The sequence below is a fragment of the Giraffa tippelskirchi genome, chromosome 10, assembly GCF_054371585.1.
Source record: "Giraffa tippelskirchi isolate mGirTip1 chromosome 10, T2T-mGirTip1v1.2.pri, whole genome shotgun sequence".
NCBI lineage: Eukaryota > Metazoa > Chordata > Mammalia > Artiodactyla > Giraffidae > Giraffa > Giraffa tippelskirchi.
The window spans coordinates 6611487-6628654 of NC_137284.1; the positions used below are offsets into that span (position 1 = coordinate 6611487).

Consider the following 17168-nt stretch of genomic DNA (forward strand, 5'->3'; position numbering starts at 1 on the left):
GTGCATTCTGGGTCCTAGCTAAGAAATCTTTTTCTAATTCAAGGTGGTGAAGTTATTCTGCTATACTGGAGTAGGTATTCTGCTGTTTTCCTTTAGAAATGAAAAAATGTTAGTTTTGACTTTTAGGTTTCTTACATATTTCTAATTTTTGCTTTTATAAAATGCAGGTTTTGTATAATGCAGGAAGAAAATTTCCTAAATGCAATATTTCACAATGCTTTTATAATTAGAATACCATTACATTATGCCAATTAAAAATAATAACCTGGAGAAGGAAATGGAAACCACTCCGGTATTCTTGCCTGGGAAATCCCACGGAAATCCCATGGCTGGTGGGCTACAATCCACGACTTAGCAACTAAACAACAACAAAAAATAATAAAGGAAACTCTGCTTCATGTGTTAGATAACGCTTTTTGTAACCTCTATTATGACCAAGAGTCTTGACAAAGTTTTCACCTGAATTTATTTCGGCTCTTAGGATTTAAGAAGTCTCTGGACAATGAATTTGAGAAATGCTAAGAATCCAAAATGTGGTTTATATATAGCAGTGGTTTCAACCAGGGGTAGGAGACATTTGGCAATGTTTACTGATATTTTTGGTTGTTACCAGTGGGGTGTGTGTGTGTGTGAGTGTGATGTTTCTAGAGGAGAGGGGCCTGGGCTGCTGCCGACCAGCTTGCAGGGCACAGGACAGCCCTGCCCCCTCTGCTGCTTCTAGGTGTGACCGCGGGGCTTGGCGGTGGGAGGGGGTCCTCCCTGCTCCTTAGCAGCACTCCAAAACACTCTCCCTTCCACCTCCCCCCAGTCCCTCTATGAGTTGCTTTCTCTTCTTGGCTGTTGTGTTTCTTTCTTTTTTCAAATTTTTGTTGTTGTTGTTCAGTCACTCAGTCATGTCCGACTCTTTGCGACCCCATGGACTGTAGCATGCCAGGCTTCCCTGTTCTTCACCATCTCCCAGAGTGCTCAAACTCATCCGTCAAGTCGGTGATGCCATCCAACTGTCTCATCCTCTGTCGTCCCCTTCTCCTCCTGCCTTCAACCTTTCCCAGCATCAGCGTCTTTTCCAGTGAGACAGGTCTTCACATCAGGTGGCCAAAGTATTGGCGCTTCAGCTTCAGCATCAGTCCTTCCAATGAATATTCAGGACTGATTTCCTTTAAGACTGACTGGTTTGATCTGTGTGGACTCTGGTTTGATCCAAGGGACTCTCAAGAATCTCCTCCAACATCACAGTTCAAAAGCGTCAGTTCTTTGGTGCTCAGCCTTCTTTATGGTCCAACTCTCACAACCATACATGACTGCTGGAAAAACCATAGCTTTGACTAGACAGACCTTTGTCAGTAAGATAATGTCTCTGCTTTTTAATACGCTGTCTAGGTTTGTCATAGCTTTTCTTCCAAGGAGCATTTATTTTTGGCTACATTGAGTCTTTTTTAAAAAATTAATTAAATTTTGGCTGTGCTTGGGCTTCATTTCTGTGCTTGGGCTTTGTCTCATTGTGATGCGTGGTCTTCTCCTTGCAGTGGCTTCTCCTGTTGCAGAGTACGGGCTCCAAGGCACCGGGCTTCGGGAGTTGTGGCACATGGGCTTAGCTGCCCCCCAGCATGTGGAATGTTCCTAGATCAAACCCACGCCCCCTGTACTGGAAGGCAGATTCGTAACCACTGGACCACCAAGGAAGCCCCCTGCCCATTTCCTGACTTCAGTCTGTCATGCACTGCTCCTCTCCCCAGCACTCCTCCCACCCTAACGGTTCATGGTTTTGACACGTGCACTTTCAGACATCCCAGCCTCTAAACCCCGTGGCTCGCTTTCCCCGGGGTCTCCTCCTCATCCTTGTCCGAGTCCTGCACCCACTTGGTGACACTCTGGATCTTATCATTACCGATACTGACGACTGAATCTTGTGTGTCACGTGGCCCAGTCTCTGATCTCCACTTCCTGTTTTTTCAAGCTCATTCTCTCTGATGTGTCAACAACAACAATCCTTCGAACCCACCAGGCCCACGACCCACTGATCCTCCTGTGTTTCACTCCTCCTCATGCCCGCTGTCCCCTCTGCTCATTGCTCGGCTGAAACGCCACCGTCTGGACAAGCGGTCCCTGCCCGCCCCCGAGGGCCTCTGCCCGCTGCTGTTCTCCACGCTCACCAGGCGGATTCCAACGCTGTATAAATCCGGCGGCATGAGCCGAATACGCCTGGAGAGAGTCAGATGATCTGCTTTCTGTTCTGACTTTGACTTTATGATCCCAAACATGAAGTGGGCTTGCGGGGCTGCCTGGTGATCACACTGCATTTTCCCCAGTCTGGGCACTCGCCCCTTCACTCCATCCTCACCCCTTCACTCCATCCTCAGGCCCCAAACACCTCCCCACCCCTGCCTTCATGCTGAGCTAACTGCTTTGATTCCCACTGTGCCGAATAAACTGAAGCGACAGGAAAAGAGCCCCCACCACAGGAGCTCCTGGCCATGGCCACATTTCCTCCCCTCAGGTCACACCGGGGGGCTCCCGGCCCCCACCCACCGCCAGCCGCCCCACCTCTGCTCACCTCCTGCTCACCGACTCCAAGAGGCTCTTCCAGTCATTCTTTCCTCTCCCGTACAGTCAACTTTGCTCTCTCTTCTGGATCATTTCCATTAGCAAACAGCCTACTGATATTTCTCTCATTAAAAAAAATCCTCTCTGTCCCCACATGCCCTGCCGGCTACCGCCCCACACCTCGCCTTCCCGTTATAGCAAACTCCTCAAGAGCCATCTATTTTTGCTCTTGAAGACTTCTCTCGTTGTCTCCTAGCTGCGCTCCGTCAGCCCTCCTACCTGCGCCATTCCCACCGTGGCTGCCATCCTCAAGGTCTCCGAGAACCTCCACGGAGGACGCCTCTTCCTCCACTGATCTGAGTTCTGACAGGGCCTGTCACTTCCCCTCCAGCCCCTCGTCCTTCCTGTGGCCTCCCGCATACTGCACTTTCCTGGATTTCCTCTCGCCCTCAGCTGCTCTTTCCTGGTCCCCAGGTCAGGTCCTTCCTTTCCTTCCTGACGTCCCAGTGATGGAGTCCCTTGGCCTCGATCTCTAGACAAGCTCTCTTCTCTGTATCCACTCCCTCCTGTCCCGAGGAGTTCATCCATCTTCTGATCTCAGATAAGCTGATGACTCTCCAAACTGTCTCTCTCCCAGACCGCTCCTTCCCGAACTCTAAACTCGCACAGTCAACTGTCTATTCAATGTCTCTCCTAGGATGTTTAACAGCCACCACAGACACAAGGTGATGGGCTGAATTCTGGATCTTTCCCCCTAAACCAGCTTCACCCACAGGCTTCCCCATCTCACTTAAAGGCGTCTCCACCCTTCCAGCTGCTGAGGCCAAAGCTCGGGTGCCGCCCTCATCTCCTGCCAGAATTGCTGTCAGAGCCTATCAGCTGATCTTCTTGATTCCTCTTTCTCACCGACAGTCTGTTTTCCACACAACAGCCAGAACGATCCTATCACTTCCCTGTTCAAAACCCTCCAAGTTCAAGTCCCTCCACCAGGGACTCCCTGGTGGTCCAGTGGTTAAGACACCGCACTTCCAGTGCAGGGTGCAGGGAGTATGGGTTCGACCCTTGGCTGGGGAATGGAGAAACACTGGAAACAGTCACAGACTTTATCTTCTTGGGCTCCAAAATCACAGCAGATGGTGACCGCAGCCATGTCTAAAGAGTTAGACAAGACTGACTGAACAACAAATGCTGCAGAGTAGCCACAAACTAAACAGAAAAACCAAACCCTCCAATTCACACGTAATAAAAGCCGGAGACCTTCCCACCACGGCGTACACCCCATCCCCCGACCTCTGTCCCCTCCCCGCTGCCTCACTGGCCCCTCCTCCTTTCTCTCCATCCTGCCAGACATGCACCTGCCAGCACCCCCTGCTTTTCCCTCCGCCTGCAGTGCTCTTCCTCTAGGTATCTGCACAGCTTCCTCCCTCACCTTCTTCAAAGTTCCTGCATGAAAGCCATCTTCTCAGTGAGGCCACCTGTGACCACCACGTATGACTGGTAACTTCCTCCACCCCTGGGCATGCTCCATCCTCTTGACTGCATTTTATTTATTTGTCCCCGCTGCCGGGAGCCAGCTCACGAGATCCCACCCATGACAGAGTCATGAGGTAGAGGGCTGATTGAGCACGGCTTCTCAGCCCTCAGGGATTCTCGGAAGGCTGCCTCAGCACACAATAAACCTCTTCTTACTTTCTGTGACTTAGAAAAACGGCTTTTCCTGATTCTCTTCTAAAATAGATCAATCTGAAATCTCAATCGACAAGGCCCCTGAACGGTAGCACCCTAAATAAAATTATCTGGGATATAAAATATGCTAATCTAAATTCCTCTTGCTAGCATATTGGTTTGTTTAATAAATCTACCTGTGCCTTTGGAGCTAATGTGCTTGACTGCCCCTTAACAACAGAACAGCATTGAAAGCCTCCACACAGAAAGCCCCAATGGGCACAGAGCCCTTTGTAGGAAAGAAAGGCTTGTTAGAAAATATAAGAAATGTTGCTTTATAAAACTGTAACTTAGTCTATACTTACTCATTGTGCCTTTTCTACTCTTAACGTATTTAGCCTATATAATGAAAACATAACAATTAGAGACTTGTATAAATAAAAGTTTAGCTTTAATACAAATAATAAGACAATCGTTAATTCAGCTGGTGATTTTGCTAAGAACTGACCTTTGTGCTATATTGTTTCAGCTTGCTGTACTATGACTTTACGGAACCACATTCTTTTCTGTTAAGCTCAAGGCATAGAGTAAATTACCGAAAACAGGTTTTACCTTGAAACTTTCTATTAATGAATTATTTCCTGCTGTGCCTGATACAAAAGTGTCCTGGCTGATCAACCCTTATCAATAAAAGAGTCACAAGATGTTAGCAGGCCTCTGGGCCAGAAGATGATGTAAACAATTTTAAACCTTTTATAACTCAGAAACACAAACAGTGTTCTGGTTCCGATATGGATCAAAAACTGCTGATCCATCGAGCTGATCTGGCATGACTCTACGCTTTACATTTGTTTCTATGTACCACTAAAAATATAAAAGCCATCTTAAAAACAATAAAGTCAGAAGACACTTGGAAACACCAAGACTCGCTGTGTCTTCTCATTCGTATCGCCGACGCCGTCCATCCTGAGGGATCCCTGACCTGCTGGGGCTGGACTCCAGCACCCCGAACCCCCACTGGGACATATCACTACCTTCCAACAGCAGCGGCCCTCATTATCTGAACTCTCACCATCTAAATGTGTGCTGTAAATACCCGTAAACCTGTCCATCCCAAATGCATTATCTGAACTGCAAACTTGTGAACGTGAACCTGTGTGTGAGGGTAACAGGACGACGTGGATGCAGAGCAGCTTACGAGGTCACAGCCAGCTTGGGCACTTTCAGAGCCCAGCACAGTACTAGTCTCGCCTTTACTGCCCTTCAGCAAAGATTCAGCCCCTCGTGGGTCTCAGAATTTGCTTCTTCCAGGTGCCAGGCACTACCAACTTGGGTCCAAGTTCAAAATTATCTTCAGTATCTTTTTAAATCTGTAGAACTGTATATCTTCATTTGCGGTATAGAAGCAAAACAGTTTGTGTCTGATACTATAGTACCATTGACATTTAGGATTGGCTTGGTGGCTCAGAAGGTAAAGAATCCACCTGCAATGCGGGAGACCCAGGTTTGATCCCTGGGTTGGGAAGATCCCCTGGAGAAAGGAATGACTACCCACTCTTGGAGAGTTCCATGGACAGAGGAGCCTGGTGGTCTATAGTCCATGGGGTCACAAAGAGTCAGACACAACTGAGCAACTAAAACTTTCACTTTCATAGTACTATGACTTATGACACAGAAAAATATCCATTAATGAGTCTTAATGTATTACAAATCAGGTTACTAGTGTTTTAAATGCTTCTTTTTTAAATAGAGAATTCTTGGTGGATTGTTGGGCATTCCCTGGTGGCCCGATAGTTAAGACCATGTGTGTTTGTGTATGTGTGTGTGTGTGTATACACATGTATATACATACATATATATACACACACACGTATATACATACACACATATATATAATTCTAATCTTCACTTGAAAACTCAAATGTCATTTATTTTACTGGCCAAAAAATATTCTCAGCTGTCTCCCCTCGAAGTGACAGGCTCATACTGTTCGTTTTCAAGAAACTATCTTTCAAATTCCTGAGTCTGAGTAACAGTTTGTCTGTAAGCCCTTCTTTCGATACGAACGGTGTTCTGTGAAAAAGCAGCTACTTCAAGTCACAGCTCAGTCGTCAGGCAGCTTCCTCCATGAAGCGGGAGTGCTGTGCGCATGTTCCCATTTCATCACGCAGACTATTCAAAAGGCATGTGCTCCAGGGCTGAGACAAAATAAATGAACAGTTCTTACTGTCCTCCTTCAAGGACATTCGTAAGCAAACCTGGCCTTTCCCCTCTTCCTTGCAGTCTGCGATGGTGGACACACGATGACAGCTGGCACGCTGGGGAGGCCGCCCTGGTGTGAAGGAGGGGCCAGCTGTTTTGTTAGAGAAACACTGACTGACACTGCCCGCTGACACTATGGCACCATAGCAGCCATTTGCAGGAGTGATCTTATGACAGGAGGTCCTGGTAAGGAACACGGAACGAACAAGTCAGCACCCACCAGAAGAGTTTGCCAAAGGCCAAAAGGAGACACCAAACCGTATGTCCTACCAACGTCCCCGGGTCCCCCTCGCTGGCATCCATCTTGGCTGAGTGATGCACGCGCCCCCAGGAAGCACCCTGAATCAGAATGATTGGCCAGAGACAACCTGGAAACTAATCCCATCACCATAAAATCCGAGGCTGCAACCCACGTGGCAGAGCGGTCCTCCTGGGTTCCCTTACCCTGTTGCTTTCTGCCCAGGTGTCTCTTCCCAATAAAGTCTCCTGCTTTTTCAGCACGTGTATCTCCTCGGACAATCCACTTCCGAGTGTTAGACAAGAGCCTGCTCTCGGTCCCTGGAGGAGGTCCCACTTCCTGCAACAGTTTCATCAACCACTGCTCCTGTAACTTCAGTGCAAATCTCAACAAGGTGGAAAGGCCAAGTAAAGTCACAGTACTATCATGAGAACACTTTTGACCTCATGTATCCTGTGAGGGGGTCTTGGGGAGCCCAAGCTCTGCAGACCCTATTTTGAGGACAGCTGCTCTATCAGCAGGTAAAGGTCCTTAAAGGCAGGAGTTTGGGTCTGTTTCATTTGCTGCTGAATCCCCTGTGCTTAGAACAACACTTAGCCTATAACAGGTGCTCCATAAATATTTATTAGATGAATGTGTAAATGAATAAATAAGTGACAGGATAAATGAATGTGTTAACATCTGTAATTACTTTCAGCTGCTTGGAAGTCGTGCAAAAAATTTCAGATATTTGTAGTTTTTGAGTATAATTTAAAATTTTACAGAATGTTAAATATTTGATTAGGAAAGAAAAGAAATTATTTCTTTTGGCAAAGGCATTTAACTGCGGGGAAGGCAAAAGCAGCAGGGAACTTTCCAAACCACACCAACAGTGTTTGCACTGGAAAGCACTGGCTTTTAGCAAAGGAAATAATTCCTGAAAACTGGAACGCTGCCCGTGACCTGGAAACGAGTGCGAAATCAGGAAAGGAGGGAAAGACACAAGTCTCCACTTGCCCAACACGGCCCCTTGCTTGCTTTTTCAACTCATGGTGTCTGGAAACATTTCATAGAATTGGGAGGAATTATCCCTGGTGGCTTAGTTGGTAAAGAATCTGCCGGCCAATGCAGGAGACCTGGGTTAAAAATCCCTGGGTCTGGGAAGATCACCTGGAGAAGGAAATGGCAACCCACTCCAGTATTCTTGCCTGGAGAATGCCATGGACAGAGGAGCCTGGCGGGCTATAGTTCATGGGGTTGCAAGAGTTGGGACACGACCTAGTGACTAAAATCACTATGCACTGAGATGAACAGGGAATTTCAATGTAAGTGACACACAGAAATCACAAGGAGTAATTAAAATGTTTCCAGTTTTGTTTTTTTTTTAACATGTCTTTATTCATGTAGCCACACTGGGTCTTAGTTGCTGCACTGGGGATCTGCAGTTGGGGCATGTGAAGTTTACTTGTGGCAGGGGGAATCTAGTTCTCCGACCTGGGCCTCCTGCACTGGGAGTGCAGTCTTAGCGCTAGCGCTACACCGGACCACCAGGGAAGTCCCAAAATGTTTCAGGTTTCGAGGACTAAATTAATATAATGTATTTATCCCAGAAAGGACTTCAGTGTATGGTTCATGTACTATGAAAATGCTACAGACGTGGGTTTTAAGGAAGCCAAAAAACTGCTGCATAACAGGTGAGCCAGTAACCAAACATCCTGATTAGTAGGGAGTGGCCATACAGCTCACTATTTCTCCAAGAAATAGAACTCCATGAATCACAAATACACTGTTCTTAAGCTGAAGAATTCCATCATTTCATGGATCCAGAGGCTCTTCAGACTCCCAGTAAGGTAGAGGGACCCGTCATTAAAAAGGCATCGGTTAAGGAAGGTCCTGTGTTGCAGTTTAACAACCATACATGCAATGGCTCTCTGCTTTCTACTTCTGCCACTTGGAAATCACCGGGCAACAAACAGACCCCTTGACCTTTCTGGAGGTCGGTTTCTCTTGAAACTGAAATTCCAGAACGCTTAGAATACGAATTTGGGGAAATATTTTGGGTCCCTTGGAGATACTGAGTGAGTTCAAGGAATTAAATGTGGGTATTACTCAGAAGACAAAATATCCCAGTAAGTTTTAAACTGTCAAGCCTGAAATAATAACCTATAAATTTCTTTTACCCTGTGGAAAACCGCCAAAGCTGTCTCCCCAACCCATATATCTGCTTATAGCCAGAAATCCCAGGAATAAGACCGAAACCTACACTTGCCATCCTAGTAATTTCTGAATTTCTTGATCTTCATGCTAATCCCGTTAATAGGCAGGGCAGGAAGAGCCACTTTTATCCTTCAGACAAAGAAACTGAGACCTAAAGAGACTGAGTGCTTTAACTAAGAGGCAGAACTAGGATTCAGTATTTCATGAGCTGGACTGCCTTCCCACAGCTGCATCTTCTTTGCTGAGTGAAGGACTCAGCAAAGGATGCTGGTCTCCTACCAGCATCTCTGAAGCCCTGACAGTGGGCACAAGGTTATCCAGCTTCTGTGGGCCCTAAGCAAACAATCCTGGCTCAACTCACCTGCAGCTTCACAGCGATGACCACTGAGTTAAGATCTTTGTCCATTTCTTTTAGCATGATGAGTTTCTTCAGGGTCAAGCTGAACAGCCTAGAAAAATTTAGAGAAAGAAGATCCAGTCAAAGGTAAGGAACTTATGAGAAAAGGGATACACCAACTGTTGCAGAAATACTGCTTTACCTAAAGGAAGAAAGTTAGAACACTGTTTACTGTGTCCATCGTCAGTAAAAGAGCACTCTTCTTATTTAACTTTTGTACTTGATAAGTGTCAAAAGGTACATTATTCTATGAACTTCTGTGGGTGTCCCTTTATCTCCAGGCAATATCAACATGCCTTTTCACTCCTAATATGTAGGAGCAGTTTCGGTGGGGGGGGGAGTAGACGGGTGAGGAGGATCAATGTTTACTTTGCTTACCCAGCTCCTCCCCCACCTTTCAGTCTAATCACCCGAGGCACTTACAGATGCAAATCTGTATCAACAAGGAGATGATCCACACAAACAGAACAGAAGCCTTTTGGCACAGAACGCTTTCAAAGACCACAGGTTCAATTTCAGCCAAACTTTGCATCAAACATGCAGAAATTCTTCAGGGCCACTATGAGAACATACCCCTTAATTAAAAGCGACAGAGCTGTTCCTCACTCTGGAGTCTCAGCATCTCTAATCTGACTCTACCTTGGCCTCCAGGGAGGGAAACTTCAGAAGCAGCCTCTCGGCTCCTGGGTTGAGTGGTTCGTGTTCTTCTCCTCTCGTCTCTGGAGGACCGAGAGGCACATGTGGGATGCTGCTGACCCGAGTCAGGGCCTCGGGCCCCCGACTCAGTCCTGCGCTCATTCTCCCCCTGCTTCCCAGTCCGTCTCATCTTTGTGCTCCCTCCTCAGGCTCTAAGCTCCAGTTGCCCTGAAATCACCTCTGCTCCTCTGGTGCCCACCTCTGGGCCTTCTACCAAAGGGCAGGGCATAGTACGGCCACTCGGCAAATATTTGTTAATGAAGTTTAACAACTTCCTAACAGGGCCTCTAGGGAAAACCAGGTAAACAAGAATATGTGTTGAAGAGATTCATGAAAAAAAAAGGGGGGAACAAATCCAGATCAACATAACTCAATTCACCCTAGTCCCAAACACTTGGCTAGGATCTGGTAACTTTGGAAGGGAGCAAATAAATCTCTTTCTTTCCTTTTGCTTTGAGTCACAATCAAAATCAACTAAAAGAAAGTCTGTCGGGTCTTTTCATATATATTATTTCATCCAGACTTCAAAAACATGACTCCGTGTGTGAATGTGTATGTGTGTGTGTGTGTGTGTGTGTGTGTGTGTGTGAAGGGGGGTGGGGTGGGTGGGTGGGGAAGGTTCAGTGCTCTACCCATAGAAGAGGAAACAGATTCTAAACAGTCATGACTCAGCTAAATGCCCAAAGCTAGTAAGTGACAGAGCTGTACCTAAACTCCAGTCTCCTTGTGGTAATAAGTGAATAATATCTCCTAACCCTCAGAACCTGGAAACCTATTTCATGGCAAAAGGGACTCCGAAAATGGTGTTAAGGATGCTGAGGTGTGGAGGTGATCCTCGATTGTCTGGATGGGTCACTAGTCTTAAAAGTCTTTCTAAGGGGGAGGCAGGAAGGCCGAAGTCAAAGAATGAGATGTGACCACAGAAGGAGAAGTCGGAGTCATGTGTGTCTGGCTCTGAAGATGGAAGAACCCCACGGAATGTAGGTGGCCTCTAGATGCTGGAAAAGGAGAAGGAAATGGCAACCCACTCCAGTATTCTTGCCTAGAGAATCCCAGGGACAGAGGAGCCTGATGGGGTGCTGTCTGTGGGGTCGCACAGAGTCAGATACAACTGAAGCGACTTAGCAGCAGCAGCAGCAACAGATGCTGGAAAAGCAAGAAAACTGATGCTCCCTGGAGCCTCCAGAAGAAATGCAGCCATGCCACCACCTTGAATTTGGCCCAGTGAAACCTATTTTGGACTTTTGATCTCCAGAATCATGAAAATAAATGTGGGTTTTGTTTTAAGCCACTAAGTCCGTGGTCATTTGCTACAGCAGCTATTGGCGCTAATACACTTGTCCCTGAGGCCTCCCTGACACGGCCGCCTGCCCCGTCCCTGACTGGAGCTCCTGTACTTGTGCTCCTGAAACACACTCAGGTTTGTTAAGCAGGAACCACCACAGGTTCAGGTTTGCCCCCCCATCCCCCCCTGCCCCCCGGCCCATCAACAACTACCCACAGCATCATTTGTTTCTCTTTTCCCTTCAGGGTAGAAATGTGCTGGCCCAAAGGAACTCTGGTGCTGCCAACACCCAAGGGATTACTATACTTCACAGAGTTGACAATTGAGAAATGTAACTACCTACACTGTTTAGCTGATTTCCAAGCCTTGCTGGAAAGGAAAGGGAACAGGACAAGAAAAGGAAAGGAAAGGAAAAAGAAAGGATGAACCAATGGAAGAGACTGGATATGCCCAATTTTGTTCTTCATCCAAAGCTGCTAATTATGAATGCTTCTGATAAGTTAGGTTTTTGTTTGTTTCCAAAGCAGGGGGGCTTCCCTGGTGGCTCAGATGGTAAAGAATCCACCTGCCAATGCAAGAGACCCGGGTTCCATCTCTGGGTTGGGAAGATCCCCTGGAGAAGGGAATGGCTACCCGCTCCAGTATTCTTGCCTGGGAAATCCCATGGACAGAGGAGCCTGGTGGGCTACAGTCCATGGGGTTGCAAAAGAGTCAGACACGACTGAGTCACTAACACTTTCACTTTCAAAGCACCTACAAACGGATGCCCTGGTGCTAAATAAACTCACTGTAAGAAGAAGAGCCACAGGAGCAAACTGGGAACATGTGTATTTCTGTCTCTGCTTGCCGTCCTTCACTCTCTCACACATTCCACACGTGAGTGAGCATCTCCTGAACACCAGGCACTGCCGTGGTGGGAGTTGGGAGGATGTGGTCCACAGCCTCGTGAAGGCAGCCCAGTAGGGGAGACAAGCAATGATTTACATGACACTCTTGTCCTTGGCAATTTTATGCCCCATCAGACTCCGGACAATCTCTCCTTTCACACAACATATAAAATACAGTAGGTAATACGGTGGAATCCTTTTCAGGAAGGAAAAACACACTACAGGCCAATAAATATTTGCTGAATTGATAAACAAACCTGTATGCCACAGCACCTGATGTTAACAAGAAAGCCAAGAATGATTCAGTCCCTTAGGTAACAAAACATTGATTAATAGCAAGACTGGATGTGTTCAGTGTTTGCTCAGAAACCAGACACACCACATTTGATTTCCATACTATTGGCAGTGAGTTCAATAGGTCTTTTCAGTTGTTTGTTTTTAATGGTATCACTCAAGGGGATGTGGGGACGTAAATGTATTCCAGTTCTTCAAAGCTTAAGAAAAAGGTCTGTAACTCATTAAGCATCTGGCATGTGTGCACGCTCAGTCAGCCGTGTCCGACTCTTTTGTGACCCCGTGGACTGTAGCCTGCCAGGCTCCTCTGTCCACAGGATTTCCCCCAGCAAGAGTACTAGAGCGGGCTGCTATTTCTTCCTCCAGGAGATCTTCCCCACCCAGTGATTAAACCCATGTCTCCTCCATCTCCTGCATTGGCAGGCAGATTTTTACCACTGAGCCACCTGGAAAATCCCCATTCTCATGTAAGTCTTACAGTAATTCTAAGATGTGGGTACTATACCCTTTGTACAGACAAGGATGTCGAGAAGGATTAAGAAATTTGCCCAAGGTCACACAAGAAAGTGGTTGAGACAAGACGCAAACTTAAGTTTATCTTAGGCCAGAAGTCAATTAAAACCAGTACAAGGCACTTATTTGACAATCAGAAGAAATTATTTTAATTACAAGTAAATATTGTCAACATATATCTTAACAGAAAAACTCTGATTAAATAAGACACATTTCTCCTTAAACCCACACTCACACAATACTGACTGAAACAGGCCCAGATAGAGTTCTGAGGATGACTGAGTGTGACAAGACATTCTGACTAAAGGTGTCTCAACAAATACAAGACTGAGTTAGATGCTGATCGCAGGGTTTTCTGTTAGCCTATGTTTTATTGGTTGGACACTTCTTATGCAGTAAGTCCTTCCCCAGTCATACTCCTGCTTTCATCCATTTTTCTACAGCAGTAAAGATCTGGCTCTTACTCTGTAAGAAACGGGGAGCCACTGGCTTTAGGTGAGAGAGACATGTTTTACATTTTAATAGGCTTCTTCTAGCTGTTCTACTAGGGCAGAATGAGGGGAAGAAAAGGAAAAGGGAAAAAAGTTGAGAGTGAGGAAGCAACTACAGTAGTGCAAAACTGCAGATGGCAGATGTTTGGAGCCTGGGAGCAGAGGGGGTGGTGAAAAACGGTTTGAATCCTGGATATACTGCTGAACACACAGGGGTTTGAATGAGAACATTTGGAAATATGCACAGGAAGATGAAGTCAGAGGAACACTGATGCCATAATCTCTGCTTTTGAGCAGTTCTGGAGAGGATGGGGATTAAGTATATCCAACAGTTCACCAACAAATGTAACAGTGCATACATAATACAAGCGCTAAATTACACAAAAGGAGATCACGAGTAATTGAGCGACGGTTTCAGTAAGGATATGTTATCTGAGCCCAAGTAAATTCTCTCCAGAAATTGCTTTCTTTTAGATCCTATTGGACTAAATCTGAAAGAAGAAAGAATAAGGCTTGACAACTAGGTAGCAAAGGGAACAAAAATACATTAAGAATCTTTAAAAGCCTTCTAAATTATTCTAGTTTGTACTCTGTTGTAAGATAAAACAGAAACAGCCTTAAGTGATATCTACAAATTATCCCCAGTCTGCATTTAACAGCTGTTTCAAACTTATTCCCAAGCAAACTAGAACTGGACGGGCTCAGCAGGAGAGAAATAGTCTCATACTCCATCTCAGCCCCCATCTCCTTCCTGACAGGCTATCAGCGAACAGTGCAGCGGCCATATTTTGGACAGAAAAAGGGAGAAGAAAGGAGAAACAAAGATCTGGATGAAACTAAACACTGAAAAGGCAACTCTGAATCAAACGGATGGTCCTTGTGGGACCAGAGCAGATAAATGCTGGACCAGAAGCCAAGTGGCCTGGATTACTCTTTTGTCCCAAGAAATGGCTGTGTCACACTCTCCCCCCTGCCTGCCAATGCAGCGTTTAATCCCTGCTCTGGGAACTAAGATCTCACACACCTTGGGGCAACAAAGCCCGTGCCCCACAGCTACTGAGTCTGTGCTCTCGGACCCACGAGCCACAACCACTGAAGCCCGTGTGCCCTACAGCCCGTGCTCTGCAACACGAGGAGCCATGGCGGTGAGAAACTCACATACTACAACCAGAGAGTAGCCCCCACCCACCGCAACTAAAGAAAAGCCTGGGCATAGCAAAGAAGACCCGGGGCAGCCAAAATAAACACACACATTAGCAAATCTTTAAAAAATAATAAAAGATAGAACGAGTAACCCTAAAGCAGGTTTTTGAAGAGTAAAGCAACTAAATCATCACCTTGAAAGGCACAAGGTGGAAGAAATGGGCTGATGGCAAAAACCACTACAATATGGTAAAGTAATTAGCCTCCCACTAAAATAAATAAATAAAATTAAAAATTAAAAAAAAAAAAGAAATGGGCTGAAGGAGATATAGAGGAGAGTAGATTTTACCATGAACAGATGAGAGAAGAAAAGATTTCCTGTCTCTGTCTCACAAGAAATCAGATGGTATGAGACACTGTTCCAGTGGAGAAACACCAGAGGATGAAAAAAACTTAGACCCAAACAAGAAACAGAATCCAGGAAGATGCTCCAGGCCATCGGACGTGACTCTGGGAAGCAGAGGACCGTCAGGTTATGAGTAAACCCCTAATTTTCAGCTACTCAGCATATTGTTATCTTTAGGGTATAAATGCCAATCACTTGCACAAGCCAACAAGATTTACAATGTCTTCCCCCCTTTCTACAAAGTCCTTGATGAGACTCTTCTGGACGGAAAAACAGGCTTCGGATGCAGGGGGAGGTGGGGAGGAGGGGCTTTTCTATGAAAGTCAGACTTGAGAATTCTCAGGTCTAGGACTTCCCCAGTGGTCCAGTGGCTAAGACTCCGTGCTTCCAATACAGGGTGCCCAGGGTTCGATCCCTGATCAGGGAACTAGATCACGTATGCCACAACTAAAAGACCTCACATGCCACAATTAAGATCCAATATTCTACAACTAAAACTCGGCACAGCCAAATAAATAAATAAATATTTTTTGAAAAGGATCAGATTCTCCCTCAAAAAAAAAAATTCTCAAGTCTGCAGCTCCTTAGTAACATAGAAGAGACTTAAGTGTATACTTTCTCATCCATAAAATAGAATTGCTGTGTGGACTAACAAATGCAGAAAGCACCTAGCGCAGAGCCTGGCACATCCGAAGTGCTCAAGAAGGGTGCATGCCGTCAGCATCGGACAAGCCCCAGTCACTTAAATTACAGCCCCTCACTGTGGCAACCCCTTAATCCATGTTGCTTCAGTGATAGAGGCAGAGGACACGTGTGGGAAGAACAAAAACAAACAAACAAAACCCTTCAGGGTGCAGCCAAAAATAACAGGGGCAAGAGCCAATAAAATACATGAAAACAAAAATACACCTTCCACGGAAGACTCCCCAAGCAAGCATGGCTGAGTATTAGGGACTTATTAATACATGTTATCACATTAATAAGCTCAAAAGAAAAAATACAATTATTTTATTAGATGCTAAAAAGGGATTTGGTAAAATTCAACATGGATTCCTAATTTTTAAAAGACCCTTGGAAAAAGAACAGTAGAAAAACACTTCATAAAAAAATACTTCCTTAACATAAATTTTAAATATATATGCTTTTCATATAGTTAGCATCAGGACTGAAGCTGAGAGATCAGAGCCAGGAACAATATATGGGCCTATCTCTGCTGTTTATATAAAACTGGTCTGAAAAGTTGGGTGAGGTAATCAGAAAAAAATGATATAAAAAGCTGAAAGGAGGAGACAAAGCTATCCCTTTTGCAGGTGTGTGACTGTGTTCTAGAACTCAAGAGAATGAACCAAAAAGCTAGTGGAGTCATTAGGAAAATATTAAAATAAATACACAAGAATCAAAAGTTTTCTTAATGCAAACGCTAACCAATAATTAAGTATAATTGGAAAGTAAGTAGAGATGCCCGCTGCAGCATTCAAGTAGGAAATGACTTCCTAATTAACTTCAAAGTGCTTCAGAAAAAAAATGGGACCGAATTTTAATAATTGCTTAATGTAGGAAATTAATATATATGGAGCTGCACTAAACTCTTCTACTTTTCTATAGGTTTTAAAAATTTCTTCTAGCGAAAAAAAGAATAAAGAGGGCGTCAGCCAACAGGATATTAACACGTATTCTAAAGCTGAAGTAATGAAAATACCTTGTTGTTGGGAAAAGAATAAACAAACAGATCAGTGGAAGGGAACAGAGTCCAAAATTAGGCCAAGTATAGGGAACCGCCCTTGTGGTCCAGTGGTTATGAGTCTGCCTTACAATGCAGGCGACACAGGTTTAATTTCTGGTTGAGGATCTTAATTCCACAGGCTGTGGAGCAACTAAGCCCGAGCACTGCAACTACTGAGCCTGCACACCCCAACTGAGACCAAATAAATAAGGAAATAGATAAATAAACATTAACAACAATTAGGCCAAGTAAAAATAAGAATTTACTGTATGTAAGAAATAGATAAATTAATTAATAGCATTAGAAAACTGGCTAGCTATTTGAACAAAAACAATGATGAATCTCTATCTCATTCCTTACTCAAAGTAAATTTCAGATGGATTAAAGATTTAAATAGAAAAAAGAAAGCCATAAAAGTATCAGAAAAA

At 45.1% G+C, this 17168-nt stretch overlaps 1 protein-coding gene across 2 annotated transcripts in view; it reads right to left on the reverse strand.

The window, feature by feature from the left end:
- Nucleotides 1-17168, reverse strand: part of PACS1 (phosphofurin acidic cluster sorting protein 1) — a 153150-nt gene that overhangs the window by 28863 nt on the left and 107119 nt on the right. For both annotated transcript variants that reach the window (XM_081532197.1, XM_081532196.1), the window contains exon 2: nucleotides 9267-9354. In XM_081532197.1, the coding sequence (XP_081388323.1) occupies nucleotides 9267-9354 (88 nt within the window). The remainder of the gene's footprint in view (nucleotides 1-9266; nucleotides 9355-17168) is intronic.